The 20,807-nt window shown below is 58.2% G+C and overlaps 1 protein-coding gene across 12 annotated transcripts in view; it reads left to right on the plus strand.

The window, feature by feature from the left end:
• The window catches only part of SLC45A4 (solute carrier family 45 member 4), a 63,545-nt gene that overhangs the window by 37,237 nt on the left and 5,501 nt on the right, over positions 1-20,807 (plus strand). For 11 of the 12 annotated variants that reach the window (XR_011466824.1, XM_070382714.1, XM_070382715.1 and 8 more), the window contains 2 exons: positions 18,997-19,185; positions 20,437-20,616. Coding sequence is in view for 11 of the 12 variants with exons in the window: in XM_070382710.1 (XP_070238811.1) it covers positions 18,997-19,185; positions 20,437-20,616 (369 nt within the window). In the remaining variant the exon portion in view is untranslated. Of the gene's footprint in view, positions 1-15,730; positions 16,044-18,996; positions 19,186-20,436; positions 20,617-20,807 lie in introns of all 12 variants that reach the window. The other variant, XM_070382712.1, reaches the window with a different exon arrangement.

Consider the following 20,807-nt stretch of genomic DNA (forward strand, 5'->3'; position numbering starts at 1 on the left):
GGGATCAGAGCCAGGTCCCATGGTGACTTCCACGATCTCTCACGGTTTAGGCTCTGATTTTTGAGGAGCAGGTTGGTAGCAGGAGTGCAGGTTTGGGGGCGTTTCCGTGGTGACGGGTCACATGTGTACGGTGGCCCAGCGCCCTGGTGCTCACGCAGCCCCTGGCACTTGCGCTGTGCAGGCTCTGCGTCTCAGTTTCCACACAGCTTACATTTCGCCGTGTGGTTCTGAGCGTGTACGTGTTACCCGAGACTTGGTCCATTTTAGACATCCAGGATAATGCACATTCTAACTTTCCTGTATAACGCCTAGGCTAGGCGTTAACTGCAGCTTCTGAAAGTTGCAAGTGTGTCTGTTCCATGTGACCATACACCAGTGATGATGAGAAGCAGGACGATTGTCATCACAGTTACTGTGACAGGACGACCCACAGGGGATGAAGGTGACCCTTGTCACTGACCCTAGACATGACACAGGAGAGCAGGACTCTGGCAGAAGCTGTTTCCATGGGCTAAAGGAGCAGAGCTTAACGAGAGTTGTTCTGAGATGGGCTTAGATAGGAGCCAGACAGTAAGGCCTGATCCTTTTCTCAAGGTTGTACTTGAATTTCACTCTGAATTTCAGTTCAGTTCAGTTGTATCCGACTCTGCGACCCCATGGACTGCAGCACGCCAGGCTCCCTGTCCATCACCAACTCCCAGAGCTTGCTCAAACTCATGTCCATTAAGTCGGTGATGCCATCCAACCATCTCATCCTCTGTCCTCCCCTTTTCCTCCTGCCTTCAATCTTTCCCAGCATCAGGGTCTTTTCCAGTGAGTCAGTTCTTTGCATCAGGTGGCCAAAGTATTGGAGTTTCAGTTTCAGCATCAGTCCTTTCAATGAGTATTCGGACTGATTTCCTTTAGGATGGACTGGTTTGATCTCCTTGCAGTCCGAGGGACTCTCAAGAGTCTTCTCCAACACCACAGTTAAAAGCATCAATTCTTTGGTGCTCAGCTTTCTTATAGTGCAACTCTCACATCCATACATGACCACTGGGAAAACCACAGACGGACCTAGGGGCAGTGTAGTGGTCAGAGTGGTCTGTCACACCCAGAAGTACAATGTTTATTGAATTTTGTATATTAATAATTATTAAAGCTGAAACGGGGGTTTCCCTGGTGATCCAATGGCTAAGACTCCAAGCTGCCAATGCAGGGGGCTAGGGTTCGATCCCTGGTCAGGGAACTAGATCTCACATCCCTTAACGAGAAGTTTAAATGCTGGAACTAAAGATCTGGCATGGCACAATGAAAACTGAAGATCCTGCATGCTGCGACTAAGACCCAGCACAGCCAAATACATCCATACGTATGTGTGTGTGTGTGTGTGTACGTGTTGTATATGTGTATAAGTGCCTGTGTGTATGTTATATATGTACATATGTGTATGTGTGTATATGTTTATGTACATATGTGTGTGTGTGTTTATGTACATATGTGTATGTGTGTGTATGTAGGAGTACGTCAAGGCTGTATATTGTCACCCTGCTTATTTATATGCAGAGTACATCATGAGAAACGCTGGGCTGGAAGAAGCACAAGCTGGAATCAAGATTGCCGGGAGAAATATCAATAACCTCAGATACGCAGATGACACCACCCTTATGGCAGAAAGTGAAGAGGAACTAAAAAGCCTCTTGATGAAAGTGAAAGAGGAGAGTGAAAAAGTTGGCTTAAAACTCAACATTCAGAAAACGAAGATCATGGCATCCGGTCCCATCACTTCATGGAAAATAGATGGGGAAACAGTGGAAACAGTGTCAGACTTTATTTTTTTAGGCTCCAAAATCACTGCAGATGGTGACTGCAGCCATGAAATCAAAAGACGCTTACTCCTTGGAAGAAAAGTTATGACCACCTAGATAGCATATTGAAAAGCAGAGACATTACTTTGCCAACAAAGGTCCGTCTGGTCAAGGCTATGGTTTTTCCTGTGGTCGTGTATGAATGTGAGAGTGGGACTGTGAAGACAGCTGAGTGCCGAAGAATTGATGCTTTTGAACTGTGGTGTTGGAGAAGACTCTTGAGAGTCCCTTGGAGTGCAAGGAGATCCAACCAGTCCATTCTGAAGGCGATCAGCCCTGGGATTTCTTTGGAAGGAATGATGCTAAAGCTGAAACTCCAGGACTTTGGCCACCTCATGCGAAGAGTTGACTCATTGGAAAAGACTCTGATGCTGGGAGGGATTGGGGGCAGGAGGAGAAGGGGACGACAGAGGATGAGATGGCTGGATGGCATCACTGACTCGATGGACGTGAGTCTGAGTGAAGTCCGGGAGTTGGTGATGGACAGGGAGGCCTGGTGTGCTGCGATTCATGGGGTCGTGAAGAGTCAGACACGACTGAGCGACTGAACCGAACTGAAGTGTGTGTATATGTGTTTGTGTGTATATGTTGTCTATGTACATATGTGTATGTGTGTGCTGTCTATGTACATATGTGTTGTATTTGTACATATATGTATATGTAGTGTGTGTTCATATGTGTGTGTTGTGTGTGCACATGTGTATGTGTGTATATGCTGTGTGTTGTGTATGTACATACGTGTATGTGTGTTGTGTGTGTACATACGTGTATATGTATGTGTGTAAGAGTGTGTGTGTATGTAGCTGAAGCTGTTGTCTCCGTGTGTACAGCTGGATCCACCTGATAGCTGTCTGCAGGTGTACACTCCACCACCTTCCATCGTCCCAGGAGGCTCCCTGGCGGCCCGTCGCATGAGTGCTCCTTTGTGGTGGGGGTCGCCTCTGTCGTGATCATGCCCTGTCTGAAGTTTGTACGAGCAGAATCACGCAGTAGGTGGTCTGGTTTCTGCCGTGCTTCGGGGGTTGGTTCGTCCATCCTGCTGCACTACGTGGTCCACTGAGTGGACACACCCCCTTTCCCCTGTTCGTTCACCAGCTCAGAACGTCTGCATCGTTTCCATCTCAGGGCTGTTTTAAATACAGCTGCTTTGAGTCTGTGTGGACTTGTGTTTCGTTTCCCATGAGTGGAGACCTAGGAGTGGGGCGGGCAGTCCCACGTGAGCACAGGTTCACTTCACAAGCAGAGACCATTCCAACCGTTCCCCGTTAGGGTTAGTGTCCTTGAGAACACTTGCATTCCTCTGACAAATAGCGATGGTAAGCATTTATCCTTATGCCTGTTGGGCATTCGTGTATCTTAGGTGGAGTGCGTGCTCAGACTTTTTTGCTTATATGTGGTTTGTCTGATTAATGAGTTGTGAGGGTTCTTTATTAAAAAGTCCTTTATCAGATACGTCTGCTCTGGGGCATCCAGTTCTGTCCTGGGGTGATCGACTTGCTCATCACTTGTGTGGCGAGTCCATCACAGGGCCGGGCTCTCATGGTCAGCCTGTGCGTGTCCTCCCCACCCGGGAGACTCCGAGGAGCCACCTGAAGTGCCGTCTTCCCATCACTGTTCTGCACGATCTCCCCTGTCCCCCGCAGTTTCAGACGCTCACCAGTGCCGCAGGCCCAGGGGAGGCTCAGTGAGTGAGTGAGGGAGGAGAGAATGGGTGACGCAGCTTAGATGCCTGATGTGTCCGTGCACCTTCGTCAAAGCCCAGCTCCTGGTTTCCTGCCTTCCAGAGTCGGTCCCCAACAGCCGCCCCCCAGGCTCCTGGGGCCTCTGGACCCACTGATGCACGCAACACAGAAGGCCTGTGGGATTCCCCAGGGAGCCAGTCAGCGCCCACCCCAGCGGAGCCACGTGCTTTGCCTCTCGTTCCAGCCACATGTGTTTGCTCTGTGAACGACCAGGCCTGTCTCCAGTGGAGACGAGGGCGCAGGTAAATACTGTGGACACAGCGCTGGGCACCCTCCCACCAGCAGGCTTTTTACTGGCGGCAACGTGAGGAAGCAGAGGCTGGGAGGGCCGGCCCACCCGTCTTGGGGGAGCCCACCAGGGGCACGTGGGTTGTGTTTAAACCTTGAAGCATCTGGCCTGAGTTTCAGCTTCAGCATCCCAGCCTTTCTGGTTTGGTCCGATGGCCGTCCATGAACAGAGCTCGTTGCCCTGTCTGCTGGGGGCTGTGTTCCGCTCAGATCCCCAGCCCTCTGCCTGGCCCCTCACCTGACATCGCACGTCTGCTGCGTTGAGGACCTGGGGAACAATGGCTGGAAGGTGGAGTGCCTTCCCCACCACGGCTGCGGCCTGAGCTTTCACATGGGCCCAGGAAGTCGACTCTAACCTAAATACTGATGCCAGCCCTCAGTCCTCAGAGTACCTTGTCACCCCACCGCCCCGAGGTGGGTGCAGGCTGAGGGCTGCCCAGGCCGCGGGAACCTGGGAAGAGGTGGTGGTTTCTAAGCCAGGCATGTGCTCCTCAAGCTCCACGCCTGCCCGCCACGGCCGCCGGCCTGTGAGAGGAGCTGATTCCAGAGACACCTGCAATTATGAGGAGAGTTATTCCAGCCAAATAGAAAATACAGATTCTAGAAAAGCCACTGCCCTTCAGCATGCCACAAAATTACCATGTCAGTCCTCGATGGGTGGCCGCGGGTTGGGACGCCCGCCACTGGGGAGTACTGAGCAGTGAGGGTGTGGGGGACGTGCCCAGAAGCAGGTGGAAGGAGCCTGCTGGCAGGGGAGGTGAGCTCTGGCCCCGCTCTGAGAGGCCTCGCACCCAAGCTGTTAGGGCCTTGGGGATCAGAACTCAGACCCCGTGGTGCCTGTTCACTCCTGTCCACCTCCCCGAGGAAGGGCTCGCGTTCTCAGCGGGAAGCTTACCCCTCCTGCTGTGGCCTGGAAGGCAGCTGGGCCTGGCCTATTGCATTCCTGGGTTTGGGGAACTAAAAACTTATAATTCCAGTACTTTGGTTTGTTTCTTAAATTCGGTTTGTCACGTGAGCCGGATTGTCGATAGTCCTGGTTGTCATTCTCAGCTGTGCGTTTCTGTTTCTTTCACACGAACTCGAGTCTTGGGGCTTTGCTGTTTGGTTGCAAGTTGTCTCCTGTGATCCTCAGCTAGTGGCAGGTGTGTTGACATATAGCCCTGGCAGGGCTTGTCTGCTTCCAGCTCTGGGTGATGGAGCTGTTCTGTCTTCGTATCTTCTTATGAAGGGGGTTAGAGGACAGGGTCTCTGCCCGACCCCTCCTCCCTCCTCTCTCTGATCTTGGACCCACTGACCCTGGTGGCTGCTTGGCCACCTGCCCTGTGGGGGGTGTAATAGAAAGTCAGATCACCACCCTGTTTTGTAAAGATGTGAATAATTTTGAAAAGTGCAGTTTACATCGCAGCACTGTGAGCCGTCTGTGTGTGTTTGCTGGCCCTGGTGTCCAGGGCGCCCCGCCATCAAGGACACCTCAGCGCTGGTCTGCAGGGCCCTGCTACGGGGGCTCCGCTGCAGGAAGGCCTTGCCTGGCCAGGCCGGGACCTGCGGTGAGGGCCCCTGACCCCGCATGAGCACATCTTCCTGCTGGCGCCTCTAGACCAGCAGCAGAGCCGCCCCTCGGCGCTGGAAGGGCAACACTGAGCCAGCAGGCCTTGGGGACAGCGGCAGGGGGCAGGCGGGTGTGGCCGGGCCAGCCACCCCTCCTGGTCCCACTGGCCGGGCCGCAGAGGGGGCAGAAGGGCGGTGCGGGCAGGTGGCGCCCACCCCTTCGGGAAGGTTCGGGGCAGCAGCCCTGAGACTGCGGCTCCAGGAGCTCAGGAAGAACGTGGCGCAGGCCTGGGGCAGCCACTGGTTCTCCGTCCTCCTTTGCAGAGGAGGGGCTTTAAAAACCGGGCCTCTGCTTTCTTGGACCCAAAGCACTTTCACCAGGTTCAGGACTCAGAGGTCAGGGAAGTGAGACTTCCGTCCGTCTCCTGTCCTCAGCACCTGGTTCTGTCCCTGGAGGAGCAGGTTTCATGAGCCTCCTTCTGGATGTCTCCCACACGTGTGACATGTGAGACACGGTATCCCCACCAGAAGCAGAGAGCGTCCTAGACAGACGAGAACCCAGGTCCAGGTCAGGGCAGAAAGCCCGTCGGTCTCTCCAGGCTCTTGCATCCTCTTGTGGGCTTGCCCACCTTGGCTCCAACCTTGGGGCTGGCCCAGGTGCCTTCAGCCTCACCATCGCCCCTCCCTACCCGTCTAAGAGGCCGCATCTCTTACACCCTAGATCCCCACACCGTTAGTCAAACATCTCAGCTTCTGGAGGGGACCTTTAAAGATACGTATGTTCTTAGGCTTTAGGCTCAAAGTGAAATCACTCAGTTGTGTCTGACTCTTTGCTACCCCATGAACTATAGCCTACCAGGCTCCTCTGTCCATGGAGTTTTCCAGGCAAGGGTACTGGTGTGGGTTGCCACTTCCTTCTCCAGGGGATCTTTCCCACCAGGGATCGAACCTGGGTCTCCCGCATTGCAGGCACACGCTTTACCATCTGAGGCACCTGGGAAGCCAAGGAGGGAAGAGTAGCCGCTAAAAACTGTTGCTTTGTTAGTGCCAAGTGGGGTTCTGGTAAGTAAGACCCACAAGCTTGCAGCCAAACAGAGGGTGAGAATGTGACATGCAGGGGGCAGGGGCCCATGGGCCCCGCCAGGAGTAGCAGCATCCGTGCCTGCTTCCTGCAGGGCCGGTGGTCTGGGGGCTGAGGAGAGGCTGCCCAGGAACTCCTGCAGACCAACGCCTGGTGCGAGCCTGGCACTGCAGGTAGGTGCCCATGGTTTGCACGCCGTGTGCGTGTGCACATGCATGTGTATGTGTGCACACGTGTGTGATGTGTGCATGTGCTGTGTGTGCACTCAGGTGCACCAGACGAGCCTGGCCTCAGTCAGGGCCAAGTGGGAACGAGGGGTCCCTGTCAGAGGAGAGTCTGGGGATAGCGTACCCAGAGCCAGAGCAGACCCCGTGAAGCTCCGGAGCCCTCCTGGACTGATGCGGTCTGGTCCCACACAGCTTTTCCCTTGGGAAGGGGACGTCTGCCCCCCCCCGCCCCCCACTGTTTCCCTCTTCGTTCCGGAAACACCCTTGAAGGAAAAGGAAAGTCCTAGAAGGGTGTCCTGTGGCCTCTCAGCTGACGGACGCCAGTTTCTCTCCTGATGGAAGCTGGGGGGCAGGGCTGTGCTGTCCCAGCGTGACCAAGTGCTTGGTACGTTTATTTATGGGCGAGCTTAGGTTTAATCTTGTCTGTCTCATTCAGGAGGGGTGAAACGTTGTTCATTTCGTGTATGTCTGTCTTTTTGTTTTTTAAAAAGCACTCTTCCCGCTTTCGGTCCTAACTTAATGTGAATCAGAATTCCAAGGATGTGATGTGTCAGAACTGGAGCCTCACCTTTTCCTCCTGTGGGAAAATCCTGCCCTTTAGCAGCTGGCCTTAAAGAAAACACGCGAGCTCGAGGTGCCGTGAGCGCTGGTCACTGTCCTCCGCTCCCTGGAGCGCGGAGGGAAGTGGACAGCGAGGCCAGCACCTGCGGAGCGGAGTGGGGCCCTGACCCCCTGTAATCCAGCCCCCCGCCCACCCCCAGGAACTCAGTGCCTGTCTCTAAAGCCCTGTGCCTTCTGGTGCCACTGACTCAGGCTAGCGCTTGACACCCATCGGGTGGCGCCCAGGAGCACACACACCTTGGGTGAGAATTGAGTGCTGTGGGCTCATGCCGTATCCAAAGTGAGGAGCGTGCATGCTGAGTGCCTGCCTGCTGGATGGGCTCGAGCGGAGGCGCGCCTTGGAACACACGCGCGTGCCCTGCACCCTTCTCGAGCGGGCGTGGATGCTGCCGCAGGTGGCCGGTCATGAGTTCCTTTGGCGTGAGGCCTCCCACGTGGCCCTCCAGCAGCTGCTGTCACACCTCGTGCTCCCCCAGTTCAGATGCGCTTCCTAGGAATTCCCTTTGTGTATAGTGACCCCTCAAGCCTTCTGCAGGGGGCACTCCTGGTTGGTTTTCCTGTTTTGTCAAAGAGCTGGCAGCTCGCTGCCCTCAGTCTCCTTTGTAACACCCAATTCCTAAGGCACCCCTGTCTGGTTCTTGCGGGTCACCTGGCACTCTTTGCACAAAGCTGCGTCACTTAAGGGCTATTTCGGAGAATCAGGCTGCTGCGTCACCAAAAGAGGGACAGCTGAAGGAGGCCAGAGACCTTGTCCCTGGAGGCCAGGAAAAGGGGCAAGTGGTGGAGGCTGGAGTGGTGGTTCTGGGGACTCTCGGGGAGGACACCCCGCCCAGCCTGTGTCACTGCGTTGGCTGCCGAGACGACGCCCACAGGCCCTCCTGCCCCTGGGCGGGAGGCTTTCAGGCTGGCGGCCGCTGCTCTTCAGCGCGTGGGCGCCTCCCCTCTGCGGGCCTTCGGTCCTGGGCTGAGGGCGGCCCAGAGCACGTGCGCTTAAATTCTGCCTTGGTGCTTCCATTGATCTTTAGCAGCGAAAACCCCACCAGGCTTGGCCATCCTCCTCCGGGCGGTGGAGCGGTCTTTGTGTTGCTTCTAATCTGACAGTTGTTTTCGCCTCTGTGGAAGCTGATGCTGTGCAGACCTGGAGAATTTTATCAGAGCCGCTCTCAAGATGGGTTTCCCTGAGACCTGTCCGCCATTTCTGGGCTTATACTTGGTCTGCAGGCCCGGAGGGCAGGGTCCCCCGGTGTTGGGGGAGGGGTCCCCAGGCTGCCCTGGGTTGGGTCGCACACCCAGGAAGAGAGCACTGGGCTCCAGGCCCTCATCCACCCCAACCCCAGAGCGCCGTCGGGGGAGGGGCGGGCGTGCCCATAGGGCTAGGCGCTGAGGAGGATGGTGAGTGGATGAGATGGGCCTTCACCGGCGTCTGTGCGAGTGAAACAGTCCAGACACAGAAGGATGAGCGCTGTGTGATTGCACCTCCGCTTGGGACCCAGGAGGAGGATGGGGGGCTGGGGGAGGGGCCCGGGAGGGCTTCAAGGGGGACGGAGTTTCAGTTTCACAGGTGAAGGTTCTGTGGGGACAGCAAGGGACATGTGCCTGAAGTCACTGAACCACACACCTCAAAGCGGTTAGAGAGGCAACTTTTATACGATGGATATTTTACCCCCACTTATTAAATGTGGGAAAAAATTGGACGGGCTATTCTATCCAACTGAAAACTGGATTTCCTGCTGACGAGAGACTGAGGAAGCCTGAAGGGTGACACATGGCCTGGGCTGGGAGGTGGCGGAGGGCCCACGCTCGCCCGCGGAGGGGAGGTCCAGACACATGCGTCGTGTCCGTGCCTGGGGGCCCTGACGTGACACCCACCCGGGCTGGGGGACCCTTGCAGTCCCCTCAGAGCCCCAGCAGCATGCTGGAAGGACAGGCAGGAGTCGTCAGAATCTCCTGGAGTTTGATGAAATAATTGAAGAACTGTTGTGCAGGACTGTTTTGTTTGGATTGGGAAGTCTGGATTTCCTTGTGTTTCAGATCATTGTATTTTAGAGACAATGCAACGTCAGCCGCAGTCGTTTTTCCCAAGGAATTCCATGCCTATTTTTCTTTCATCAAACGCTTATTGAGCACCTACCCGCCAGGTGCCGGGCACTATGCCAGGTGCCTGGGCGGGGTGAGCAGCCAAGGCTCCTGCTTCGACGGGGCCAAGCACGTGCAGGGACTGAGCATGTAGGGGTCCCTGTGAGGTGACGGCACCTGCGCTTCAAGGACCAAAGGGTCCCAGGTCCGGGAGGCCTGGAGGGGGTCACCGGTCCCGCATACCAGCTCTGAGCTTGCGGGGCCTGGGGTCAAGGCTGTGGTTTATGGTTTGGAGAAGGAAGAACAGTCGGAATCCAGGCCACTGCCCTCTCCGTTGAAGGCGAGCGTGGGGATGGCGGAACAGCCGGGCACAGAGAGGAGGGGCGGAGGCTTGTTGGGGAGGTGGCCCTGGGCCTCCTGGTTGCCGAGCACACAGGGGTCATCGAGTGGAGGTGAATCATTGCCACATTCCAGCCTGTGGCGTGGCAGGGAGGGGCAGAGGGAAGTGTGGCCTGTCAGGGGAGCCGTGACTAAGTGAATGGCACAAGCTTGGTGCCAAGTCCTGTTTGGGAAGCTCTGATCCTGGTGGGCCAGATCACAGAAGGCCTTAGGTGCCACTCCAAGGAGGCGATTTCCAGAGAAATCTGAGTAATTCTGTCCTTTGCCAATATTGCACACATGAGCCTTAGTAAAGCAAGAATGGAGCAATTATGTTGCTCCATTAGGTAAGTAATCTCAGAGACAATTTAAAATATATGGGAGGATGTGCGTAGGTTATGTGCAGATACCTACCGTCTGTATCAGGGACTTGAGCACCTGTGAAAATGCTCAGGGTTCTGGGGCCAGCCTTCTGTGCACACTGAGGGCTGAGTGTGCACTTGGGTGAAAGGACAGAAAATGCTGTCAGTTATTCCTGCAGGAAGTGATCATGTCTCTTTGTAACGAAAGCCAGAAAGAAGTCAAATCAACTTTACCAGAGCATTACAAGTATGTTGGAATGATAAGGAACCGGAAAGCCGGGGTTCGGGGTGACCTGTCCTCTGTGGGTCCCTTCTCAGGGGAGCCCAGCCCTTGGGCCTCCTGCTGCTCGTCACAGCAGGGCTCTCCAGGGAATCACTGTAAATGTTTAGTGTTTCTCTTAAACCTGCAACAAGATTATAATCACGGACAGGAATTTTTTTAATGGTAAATTTTGGAACAAACGCTCTCTTTGCGGTTAAAGCAGTCAGTGTAGAGGGTGTCCACCCGCAAGACATGTCCCAGATGGTGGTAGTTCTGTCATTAAAAAGCCAGCTGTTTAAACCCCGTGCAGAACGCGTACATGTGTAAATGGCGGGAACGGCGTGCGGATAGGGTTTGTCCTCTGGGGCAGCGTAGGTCGTTTTCCCTGTTGAATTGGAGAGAGCACGTGAGTGTGTCTTACAGCTTGTAAGCTTCAGGGAAGCATCACAGAAAGGAACTTGAAGGAACTGCCAGCCCTTGTGAGGACTTGGGAATGGTGGTGTTAGTACTTTATCTGCAAACCTGGAAAAGTGGTTCCCACCCAGGAGGTGTAGCTCACACTGCAAAACTAGGCAGAAACTGAAACCCTGAGTCTCGCTCCAAGGCAGTGAGGCTGGACGCCTGCCTGCTGGGCTGTTGACCGCGGCTGGAAGAGCCCTGCCCTGGGCAGGAGAGATGGAGGCAGCTGGCACAGGCTCGGCTCAGGGCTGGGGGCGGCGGCACCGATTCTAGCGAGAGTCAGGCTTTATCAGTTTCAACCAAATTACATGTCCTCGAATTCCCTCTAGATGTTCATGTGTGTCTCTTTTGCTGTCGTTTATTACTGGCACAGTCAGTGGGAGTCTCTCCCTGCTCTGATCGATGCCTGTGCATCTCCGTGTGGGCCCCAAGCTCTGCCTTGGCCAAGACCCCGACCCTGAGCACCTCCCTTCCCTCCACTCCTGGGGCTCTGCTGCCCGGAGCGCTCCACTGCAGGCCTGGCTGGAGCCCTGGGTCCCCACGTCCTCCCGGCAGTCTCTCAGACTGTGAAATTCCTTTCCTTCACCTTCGTCGTGCTAGAGTGTGACCGAAAAGCGGGAGTTAACCAGAGCCAGACAGGAAACGCAGCCCGAGTAGACGCAGCCGCCGCCTGGGAACGCTTCCCCGGGCGCCCGCCCCTGTAATCGGACACTCATGGCAGATACACGGGGCCTCACGTGCAGCTCATGCAGTTTAATCGTTTCACTGAAGTGAACAGGGTAGACGTCTCACACTGTGGATTTCTCCGTGTGGGGTGGTGGCCAGCGGTGTGGCCCCATGGGTCAGGCCCAGCCTCGCCTCAGGTCTGGTGAGCAGAGCACAGGGGCGCAGGTCACTGGCATCGCCGGAGGTGGGCACCACCCCCCCCCGCCGCCGCCACTTGCGGGGGCACCGTGGCCCCTGTCCTCAGGGAGAGCCGCCCAGCACAAGGAGAGCACACTCCCTTTGACCCCAAGCTCCAAGGTCAGCATGCAGGGTGGCCACTGCTGGCGGGCTCGGAAGCCCCAAGAGTCGGCTTCCGGGAGAACAGCTCACCGCGGAGCCTGGCATGGGGGCCGGGCCGGGCTGCCGCCTTCCCTCATTGGGGCTCTGGGCCCTGCCATGCGAGCAGAGTGTGGTGAGACAGTGGCTGTGGCCTGTGGGGGAGACCGTGCCGGAGGCAAGCAGTCTAGGCCCAGAGTTGGACAGAGCAGCACTCTGCCTGACCACCGAGGTGGGCAGCGTGGAGAGAGGCGAGGCTGGGCACAGAAGCTTGGTGTCAAACAGGCCATGAGCAAGACTTGCGGGCTGCCCCAGGGGCCTGGCCATCTCCTCTGAGCCCTGGACGGGTCTGCTCTGCACCACAGGAGTTGGGGCTCAGGGAGGAAGGTGACTTGCCCAGGGCTCCATGGCCAGAAAGCGTAGAATCAGGGTTTGAGCCTCTCCTTTTCTTCTGGCTGGGCCAGACTGGAGGCTGCCGTGAACTAGGAGAGAGCTAGGTGTTCCCTGCTCTTAGAAACGAGATGTGTGGACCCCGCAGTAACCATGCCAGCAGCAGCTGGTCCAGTGACCTGATCCTCCCACCAGCCTGGAGATGGCGTTACCTTGCAGATTCTTGCAGGGGAGGCAGCCCCCTGCGGCCTTGCCAGCTGTGCTGGCTGCAGCTGTGAGAAAGGGAGCCCTGGTCAGCGGGTTTCAAAAGTGCTCAAGATCTCTCTTGGTTAAAGTGGTGCAACCTTCTGTATGAATTCCATTTTTAAAGTTGGCAGACAACCTGCTAGTTTTCCCGTCGTGTTTTCAGGAGGCAGACTGCAAAGGCCCTGCTGGCTGCAGCCTGGGGCGTGCCTGAGCTGGCTCCCAAACTTCCAGGACTCCTTGGGGCCCTTGGCTGAGCACATCCACTATTTAAAAGTTAATTACACACTTACAGTTGAATTGTGTTGACAGGAAGGTAGCACACACGCGTGCCTTCCTGCCTACTCGTCTGCACTTCACTGTCCTCGGCCCTTGGGCGATCCCGGCGCGTTGTGTCTGAGCTCCTGGTTCATTGACATCATGTAGGTGTTGTGCCGTTGGCCGAGGCAGTGGAAGTCTGCTGGCGCCCCCAGGAGTCCCCTTGCCCCCCACAGCTCCACTTGTTAAAACCAAAGCACTGTGAATCACAGCATATAGGGTGGTGCCTGGGGTCCCTCCCCAGTTCAGATCATGGACTCTCAGGGCTGGGAGAGACCTTGGCTGCCAGCACGTCCAGGCCTCATATAGACACCAGCCTGAGTCGGGGCCGAGTGACCACCATGAGGCTCGGGGCAGACTTGATGCCCTGACCGTGACCTGGGCACTGTGGCCTGGTGCAGCATCTGTGCCAGAGCCGGGATGGGTGGGCGGCAGAGAGCGGCCAGTGCGCCTGTCTGCAAGGAGCCGTGCTCCTGGGAGCTGCCCGGAGGAGAGGCACCCGCAGCCAGGCCCCAGGGCCCCCGGAGGGGTGCCCACTGGTTTCCCAGAGGCCAGTGTCCGGTCCTGTCCAGCCAGGAGCACCCTGCTGGGCTGTGGAGGCCTCTCCTGGTCCAGCAGAGGACCAGTGCCCCCGCGGGGTGTTGGGAAACCCCCGTGTGGGGCTGCCAGTCCATTCCTGGGGAACCAGGCCCGGCCTCAGGGCCGACACGAGGGGCTGGAGGATGTTTATTTTTACCAGAGGACCGTTAAGAACGTTCCGTTACTTAAGTAATGGTGCCTTCAGTATGTTTGAATCGTGCTGTCGCCAAGCGGTTACCTCCCTCCGGAACAGCTCCTTCTTTACCACGGTCCCCCCGCAGGGAGCACGTCCCCCGCGTACAGAGCACATACGCCCAAACTGGACAGAAGCGGCCACGCCACACGGCCCTCCCCCGGCACTGATGGGACTGGCCCTGCGTGGCCCTGGCTCCGGGCCCTGCACCTTCAGGCACCTGTCCCGGCGCTTACACGCTGTGATGAGGGGTGTTTCGTTCAGTCCTGGGCTCCCAGGGCCCAGCCCGTCCCACCTGGAGACACCAGGGCTTGCTGGCCCAAGGGGGAGGCCCCAGAAGAGGCGCCTGAGCTACTTGCTTCTTTGTCCTCCCCTTTCTCCCTGCCTCCCTGGGGCTCTAGAAGACTCCTTGCAGCTCTGTGGTCCTCCCTCCAACTGGAGGACGTATTGCCTGGTGCAGACCCTCCCAGCGGGGGCCCTCTCCCAGGACCCTGCCTCCAGCCTGTGCCCCGGTCTCGTGTGTGTTCAGAGGCAGGACTGTTGCTCTTTCGCACCTGTACCCCTCACCAGGGCCACTTGGTGACGGCTCCCCACGGGGCTGGTAGATCCTTCCGAGGTCACCCCAGGCTGCTGAGCAGTTCCCACAGAGAGCGGGTTCTCATGGCTTTGGTGTTATCGTGAAGTTTTTGTCTGACAATACAAGCGTATCTTGATGAGGAAGGCTTTGTCTATTGAGAGAAAGAATGAAGTTCCTATTCCCATTTCAGATCTTTTGTTAAACAATTTATAGGCCGTTTTCCCGGTACCCTGGCCCCCTCCCCCCAGAAGAACCAGTTTATCAAAAAAGCGGTTGTGTTGAATGGGAGGCCGCGCGTGACCAAGCGTGGCCGCAGTCGCCCGTGACCTCACTCAGCCCTCAGCGAGCCACGACGCCCCCGGCGTTTCCTGTGAACCGGCAGCCTTCCTGGTCCCACCATTGTTGTTCGCTTTTGCCTGGAAGAAAACAAAAATTATTTACTACGCACCGGTGCTGTGTGTGTTTAGAGCCTTGCTGGGAAATGCCACGTCCGGCTGTCCCAGCGGCAGCCGCGCCGGGGACAGATGGGGGCCGGCCCAGGGCTGTGTTCTCAGGCTTGTCGCTGCCCCGGGGACGTGATGGGACATGTTCATCTTTGTTGCCCCCGTGTTTAAACGAAAACATGTCCCTGCTGTGGTCAGCGCTGGGCTCACCCAGCCCTCCCCAACCCCTGACTCGGCTGCTGGGGACTTGCACCCTCTGTGACTTTCAGGGGAATTGGGGACAGAGCCGGGACACGGATCCCACCAATGGTCCATGTGGCCCCTGGGCTCTCCAGCCTGACCAGCTCCTGGCCCAGCCGCCTCTGCAAGGAGGCCTCCCTGGGGTTGGCCTGGGGGTCCCGTGCAGGGTGGGGAGGAGGCGGGGGCTTTGGGGGAATGGTCCTGGTGCTCAGAGTTGAGCCAGGCACACGCTCTGCCCTCGTGGGGCTTCAGCCAAGCCTGCTGAATGCGGGCCGGCTGGGCTGGCAGGCAGACGGCCTGGTGACCTGCGAGGGCAGTTTTGGGGGAGCCGAAGGGGGGATCCAGGCTGCCATGGGTGGAGGGGGACGGGAGGTGGGGAGGGAGGTGACCGTGACAGCCTCGCCAGAGGAGACGCAGGCCGGCTGCCATGGCAGCCGCGGGATGGGCACGAGGTGGTGCTGGCAGAGGCGGAGCCAAGGGGTGGCGGGGCTGGGGCCCCTGACTCCGGGGTGGTCTCCCCTTCCCCTCGGGTCGTGAGCCGGCAGGCCCTGCTCAAGCCCCGGGAACCAGCCGAGCAGGCGGTCCGTGCTCACCCACGGCCACTCCTGCGGGGCCAGGGCTCTGGGCGGCTGATGCTGTGTGGCAGTGGTTTCCCTGGGCGAGCAGGACGTGGGTTTGGGGCGAATTGCTGAGCAGCACCCAGCTTGACAAGCTTCCCGGGATTCGCTTTCAGTTGCGTGACCCCTTTCAGAAAGGCTTGACAGAACTCCCCAGGTCATATCCCTGAAGCCCCACAGCCCCGTGCTGTCCCACAGGCCCACGTCTGAGGGACGGACGCGCCCACAGAGGGAGCACAGGCCCCGAGAGCCCTGCTCCCAAAGACCGCCTTGCGTGGACTTCACACCGAGCACAGCTCGCCACAGAGGCGTTGACCCAGAGTCCTGCATGCGGCAGAAATATCCCTGAGGGACAAAAGGAGGAGAACTGTGGTCAACTGTCATCAGCAGACCTCTAGGAAATGCTGAAGAAGCTGAAGGCGGTTCTTCAGGCCAAAGGGAAGTGATACCCCGTGACCCTGGGATCCCGAGGAGGAAGGAAGGAAGGGTATGGGGATGGTAAGACGGGCAGGTAAGAAGAAAGACAGTTTCGTCTTGGTTCCTTTAGAATGAGTGATTGTTCAGAGCTCCCTGCAGAGCGGGTGTATTGAGTCTGCAGACGTAACGTATGTGCCTCTTCAGCATAGACGGACCTGAGGTGGATGGGCACAGACAGGTGCCAGGGTCTCACCAGAGGGGAGCAGTCTCCACTCAGGCTGAAGGTGAATGTAGTAGTCTCTAGAGCTGCTGCTGCCGCCAAGTCACTTGAGTCGTGTCTGACTCTGTGCAACCCCATGGACGGCAGCCCACCAGGCTCCCCCATCCCTGGGATTCTCCAGGCAAGAATACTGCAGTGGGTTGCCATTTCCTTCTCCAGTGCACGAAAGTGAAAAGTGAAAGTGAAGTCGCTCAGACCCTCAGCGACCCTATGGACTGTAGCCTTCCAGGCTCCTCCATCCATGAGATTTTCCAGGCAAGAGTACTGGAGTGGGGTGCCATTGCCTTCTCCGAGTCTCTAGAGCAGCCACTGCCAAATAATGCTGAAACGCTAGTGTGCGGATCACCACGGAACGTGAAGGAGGACTTGAGTCACCAAGAGAAGGCAGGAGCAGGAGGGACAGAGCCGCCTGGAGAGGCAGCCAACAACAGGCGGTGGAGTGGCGGGCCCAGCATTGCCCCACGACAGCCACTGTCAGCAGGCGGGGCTGAGCACACCACAGGAGACTCGGGAGACTGGACCGAACAGCAGGACCCACCCACTGGCTCCAGAAATACTGTGATCCAGAGGGATTGAGGGTGAAAAGGTGGGGACAGGAAGCCTGAGTCGGCTGGGGCGGTGCCAGCCCAGATATAGGGGACTTCAGGTGGACGGAGCTTCGCCCGAGGGGCAGAGGACCGCTCTGGCTGGGAGGGGCGGCTCCAGAGTGAGGCGCCTGTGTCCTGGGGTCAGAGCCGTGAGACACCCTCTTCCTGCACTGACACAGACCCGGAAGGCAGACTCCAGACACCACAGCCGCACTGCGTCCAGGGCAGGGGTGGGCAGGCGGTCCTTGTCGCAGCCGCAGGGCGTGTTCCCCTCAGGGTTCTGCCGGGAGCCAGGCTGGGAGGTGAGAGTCGCCAGGTGTGGAGTCTGGAATGTCTCCTGGTGCCTGAAGCGGGAAGGTCAGGCGCCCAGGGGAGATGGCAGGCACGTGCATACGTGCCTGTGTTAGTGTGTGTGCCTGTGAGTGTGCATGCGTGCTGCAGCTCTGCACGCAGCCCGTCGCTAGGCTAGTCAGTGTTCAGTAGTAAAGTTGTGACATTTGAAAAAGCCCAGCGAGAGAGACTGTGTCCCCCGGGGAAAGGATGCTCTCCTTTGTCTCTGAAGCTGACCATGGGCTCCCAGGAGTGGTGCGGGGAGGGAGTCGTTCCTGAGAAGCCTGCTCTCCACGCCGCCCTCTTGAGGGTGGGCAATGTCGGCCCAGCCCTGCCCTCCCCTGTGCCGGACCCTGATAGTGAGCATCAAGGACCCAGGCCCGCCGCATAGACCCCAGTGCGTCAGTGGAGCACGCTCAACAAGCTCCCCATTTCCTGAACCAGCAGCTCATCCTGCTGACTTAGAAATAGGAGTGCAGTTCACCCTTCCTAAGGTTCTGGAAAGGTCGAGGCCGACACCTCGAATTCTAGGCTGAACGCGTCAATATTTTAATGGGCACGCTAGCAACAGTTTGAAAGGTGCTTCCCTCCTCCTTTGAAAATGATTTCCTCCTCCTACACAGTTTATTTTTCTTGGTAGTTCAGCACAGTATTCCGTTCCTCAGCGCCCTTGGCGGTGTAAAACACTCGCTGACCGAGGCGCTGGCGTGCCAGAGCACTTTGTGTTTTTTTAAGTCGGCTCTTTACTGAAGCTGACACACAGAGGTGCGTGACCCGCGTCCCCCAGCTGGTGAGCTGTCCCCAGGGACCCCCGTCCAGGTCAAGGTCAGAACACACCAGCCTGAAGCCGCCGTCTGTCCCCACCCACAAAGGGCGACCACACACCTGGGCCCGCCAGTGGAGGCTGCTTCCGCCCTGTGTCTCTGGCATGAATGGAACCCACGGGGTGTGCGGGATGTGGCCAAGGTGCATCCTGGGCATAAGCGGGCCGGACCCGTCTCTGTCCCAGGGATGGCGGGCCTCGGGGTTGTGTCACCGGGCACAACCGGGCGTGGAGGGTGGGGCTGGGCAGGGTCCGTGCTTACACGTGGAAACCAGGCAGCCCTGGGTTTAAATGCTGGGGCTTCTGCTTTTGTGCTCTGTAAACGCAGGGTAGATCACCTGATCTCTCTGAGCTTCAGATTGCCCATCTGTGAAACGGGCATGGTCATCCCTGCCTCTGGGCGGGTGGGAAGGTTAGGTACCAGACCCCCTGGCTCCAGCTGGACACACATTGAGGTGTCCCCTCTCATCGCCCTCAGTAGCCGCTTGGAAGCCCACTGCTGGGGCCGTTTAGCGCACCAGTGGTGCAAGGTCCCTCTGTAGGGCCCTGGTGATAGATTTTGGCCAGTGAGGCCCAGGGTCCCAAGATTATGGGTCCTCTACTCTCTGAAGCTACAGCTCCCTGCCGTATGCCGTGTTCTGGACTGATGTGGGCCCGGTCCCTGAGGGTGGCATTGAGCAGCAACCCTGAAACCCCAGGCCCCGATCAGCGCCAGTGGAGTGAGAGGGCCTCACCCTCATGCCATCACCCCCACGGGTGCCAGCTGCGTGGGCCTGACACCACATTCTCTACACGTGCATGGCAGCCTGGGCCCGCTGGGTCTGGGTGCTGCTCCAAAGGCTCTGTGCGCCCCCGGGGCCGGCTCCACAGCCCAGGTCTGGCCTTGGGCCAGTTGATGCTTCCCAGGTGGGCTTTGGTTGGTTTCAGACTCTTGGCCTTGTGGGGGGATGCCTGCCCGAGGGGTCTCCAGCCGGCACGTGCTGCCAGCCACCTGCCTGCCCGAGGGTGACGGCGGTGTGCGTTGCAGGCCTCCCGGAGCAGTACTACAGCCTCACCTGGTTCCTAAGCCCCATCCTCGGCCTCATCTTCACGCCCCTCATCGGTTCCGCGAGCGACCGCTGCACCCTGAGCTGGGGCCGCCGGCGGCCTTTCATCCTGGCGCTCTGCGTGGGTGTGCTCTTCGGAGTGGCGCTGTTCCTCAACGGCTCTGCCATCGGTGAGTGTCCTGCCCCGGGGTCGGGGGGGCATGGAGCCGGGCTCCACTGGGCATGCAGGTATGAGGAGCCCAGACCGCCAATCCTGGCTGGGGCCGCTGGCGGGCGTCCTTGGCCCCCGGGCGGTGGCCAGGCCGCGGGCCCCACGTGGGAATGCCGTGGGAACCTGTTCTCAGGGAGCGCTTCCTGTTGTGACCCGTTTGTTTTTAATGCATATCTGACACCACGTCCTGTTTCCAGCGTTATTTCAGAAATTATCTTTTCTTTTTTTTTTTTCTCCTTTTCTCAGACTTGGTATTGAAAATGTCCAGACCTAGTTTGCTGCTTGTTTTTTTGGTTCACATATTCGGGGTTTGTTTTGCTTCTTTCTGTTGTTTTGTTTTCAGTTAAAGCAGCTATTTGTGGGAAAATACCTTTTGTCTTGAGAGAACCCATCAGAAATGTGAAAAAGCAAAAGTCTTATTTTCTGGCGACAGCTAAACAGAAGCTTAACCTGTGTCCTGATGCAGGTGAACTTGCCCGCGTCCACGTCAGTCCTCGGGCAGTCACAGACGCTGGGAGGCTCAGGAAGGGAGGTGGCCAAAGAGGTCCTTGTGCAGCAGAGCCTCGCTCAGCTCCTCCAGGGCCCGCGCGTGCTGGCAGGGTGGGCGCAGTCCTAGGCTTGTAGGGGGTGCAAGAGGGGCCTGCCTGAGCTGTGCACCATGCCCCCCGACCAAAGCTGGCTGTCCCTGGGTCAGGAGTCCACAGGCTGCTACCCTCCAGGCACCCGCAGGCTCGGTTCAGAGGGAACACTGGTCTTTGCGGGGACCTGTCTTTGGGGGTGGCCCCAGCCCACTGTGGCCCACACACAGAATTTGGAGCTCCTGCCCCTCACCCTGGTGCCATGTCTCTCCCTGTACCTGTGTCTCTCCTGGTCAGAAGCCCCTTTCCTGGCCCTTGTGTGGAGCACAGCTGTCTGGGAACCCCCATTTGCAGAGTTGCGGGGGGGTCCCAGGCCCCGCAGCACCTCTGTGCCCGGAGTGCTCCTCATCCAGTACAACTGGCAGCAGCTCAGCCTTCAGGGAGCAGGCTGGTCTCCGGGTTCGGGGGCAGACTCACCTGAGGCAGGTGTGTGACTACGGCTCATAACCCGCTTCAGAGCAGCGGGAGAGACGAAGCCCACCTCCTGTGTGGAGACGCTGCGCCCAGGAGCGCAGAGTCCCCCGAGGCAGCCGTGGGGGGCGCTGAGCTGCTGCTCCTCTGTGCCCCTGCAGGCCTGGCCCTCGGCGATGTCCCAACCCGGCAGCCCATCGGCATCGTCCTCACTGTGCTGGGGGTGGTGGTCCTGGATTTCAGCGCTGACGCCACGGAGGGGCCCATCCGTGCGTACCTGCTGGACGTGGTGGACAGCGAGGAGCAGGACATGGCCCTCAACATCCACGCCTTCTCTGCTGGTGAGCGGCCCTGCCCCGGCTCTGAGCCCCTCCCCTGGGTCGTCGAGCCTGGGGAGGCTGCTTCGTGGCCTCCGAGCGGCTTCGTGTCGACCCTGGTGGCTGAGGCAGCAGGCAGGGACGCAGCAGGGCCGAGTGACCGGTCTGAGGTGGGGGGCGCGTGAGGTTGCTGGCCCGAGGCCAGGGCCCCGTGC

Source organism: Bos mutus, chromosome 14 (assembly GCF_027580195.1).
Source record: "Bos mutus isolate GX-2022 chromosome 14, NWIPB_WYAK_1.1, whole genome shotgun sequence".
NCBI lineage: Eukaryota > Metazoa > Chordata > Mammalia > Artiodactyla > Bovidae > Bos > Bos mutus.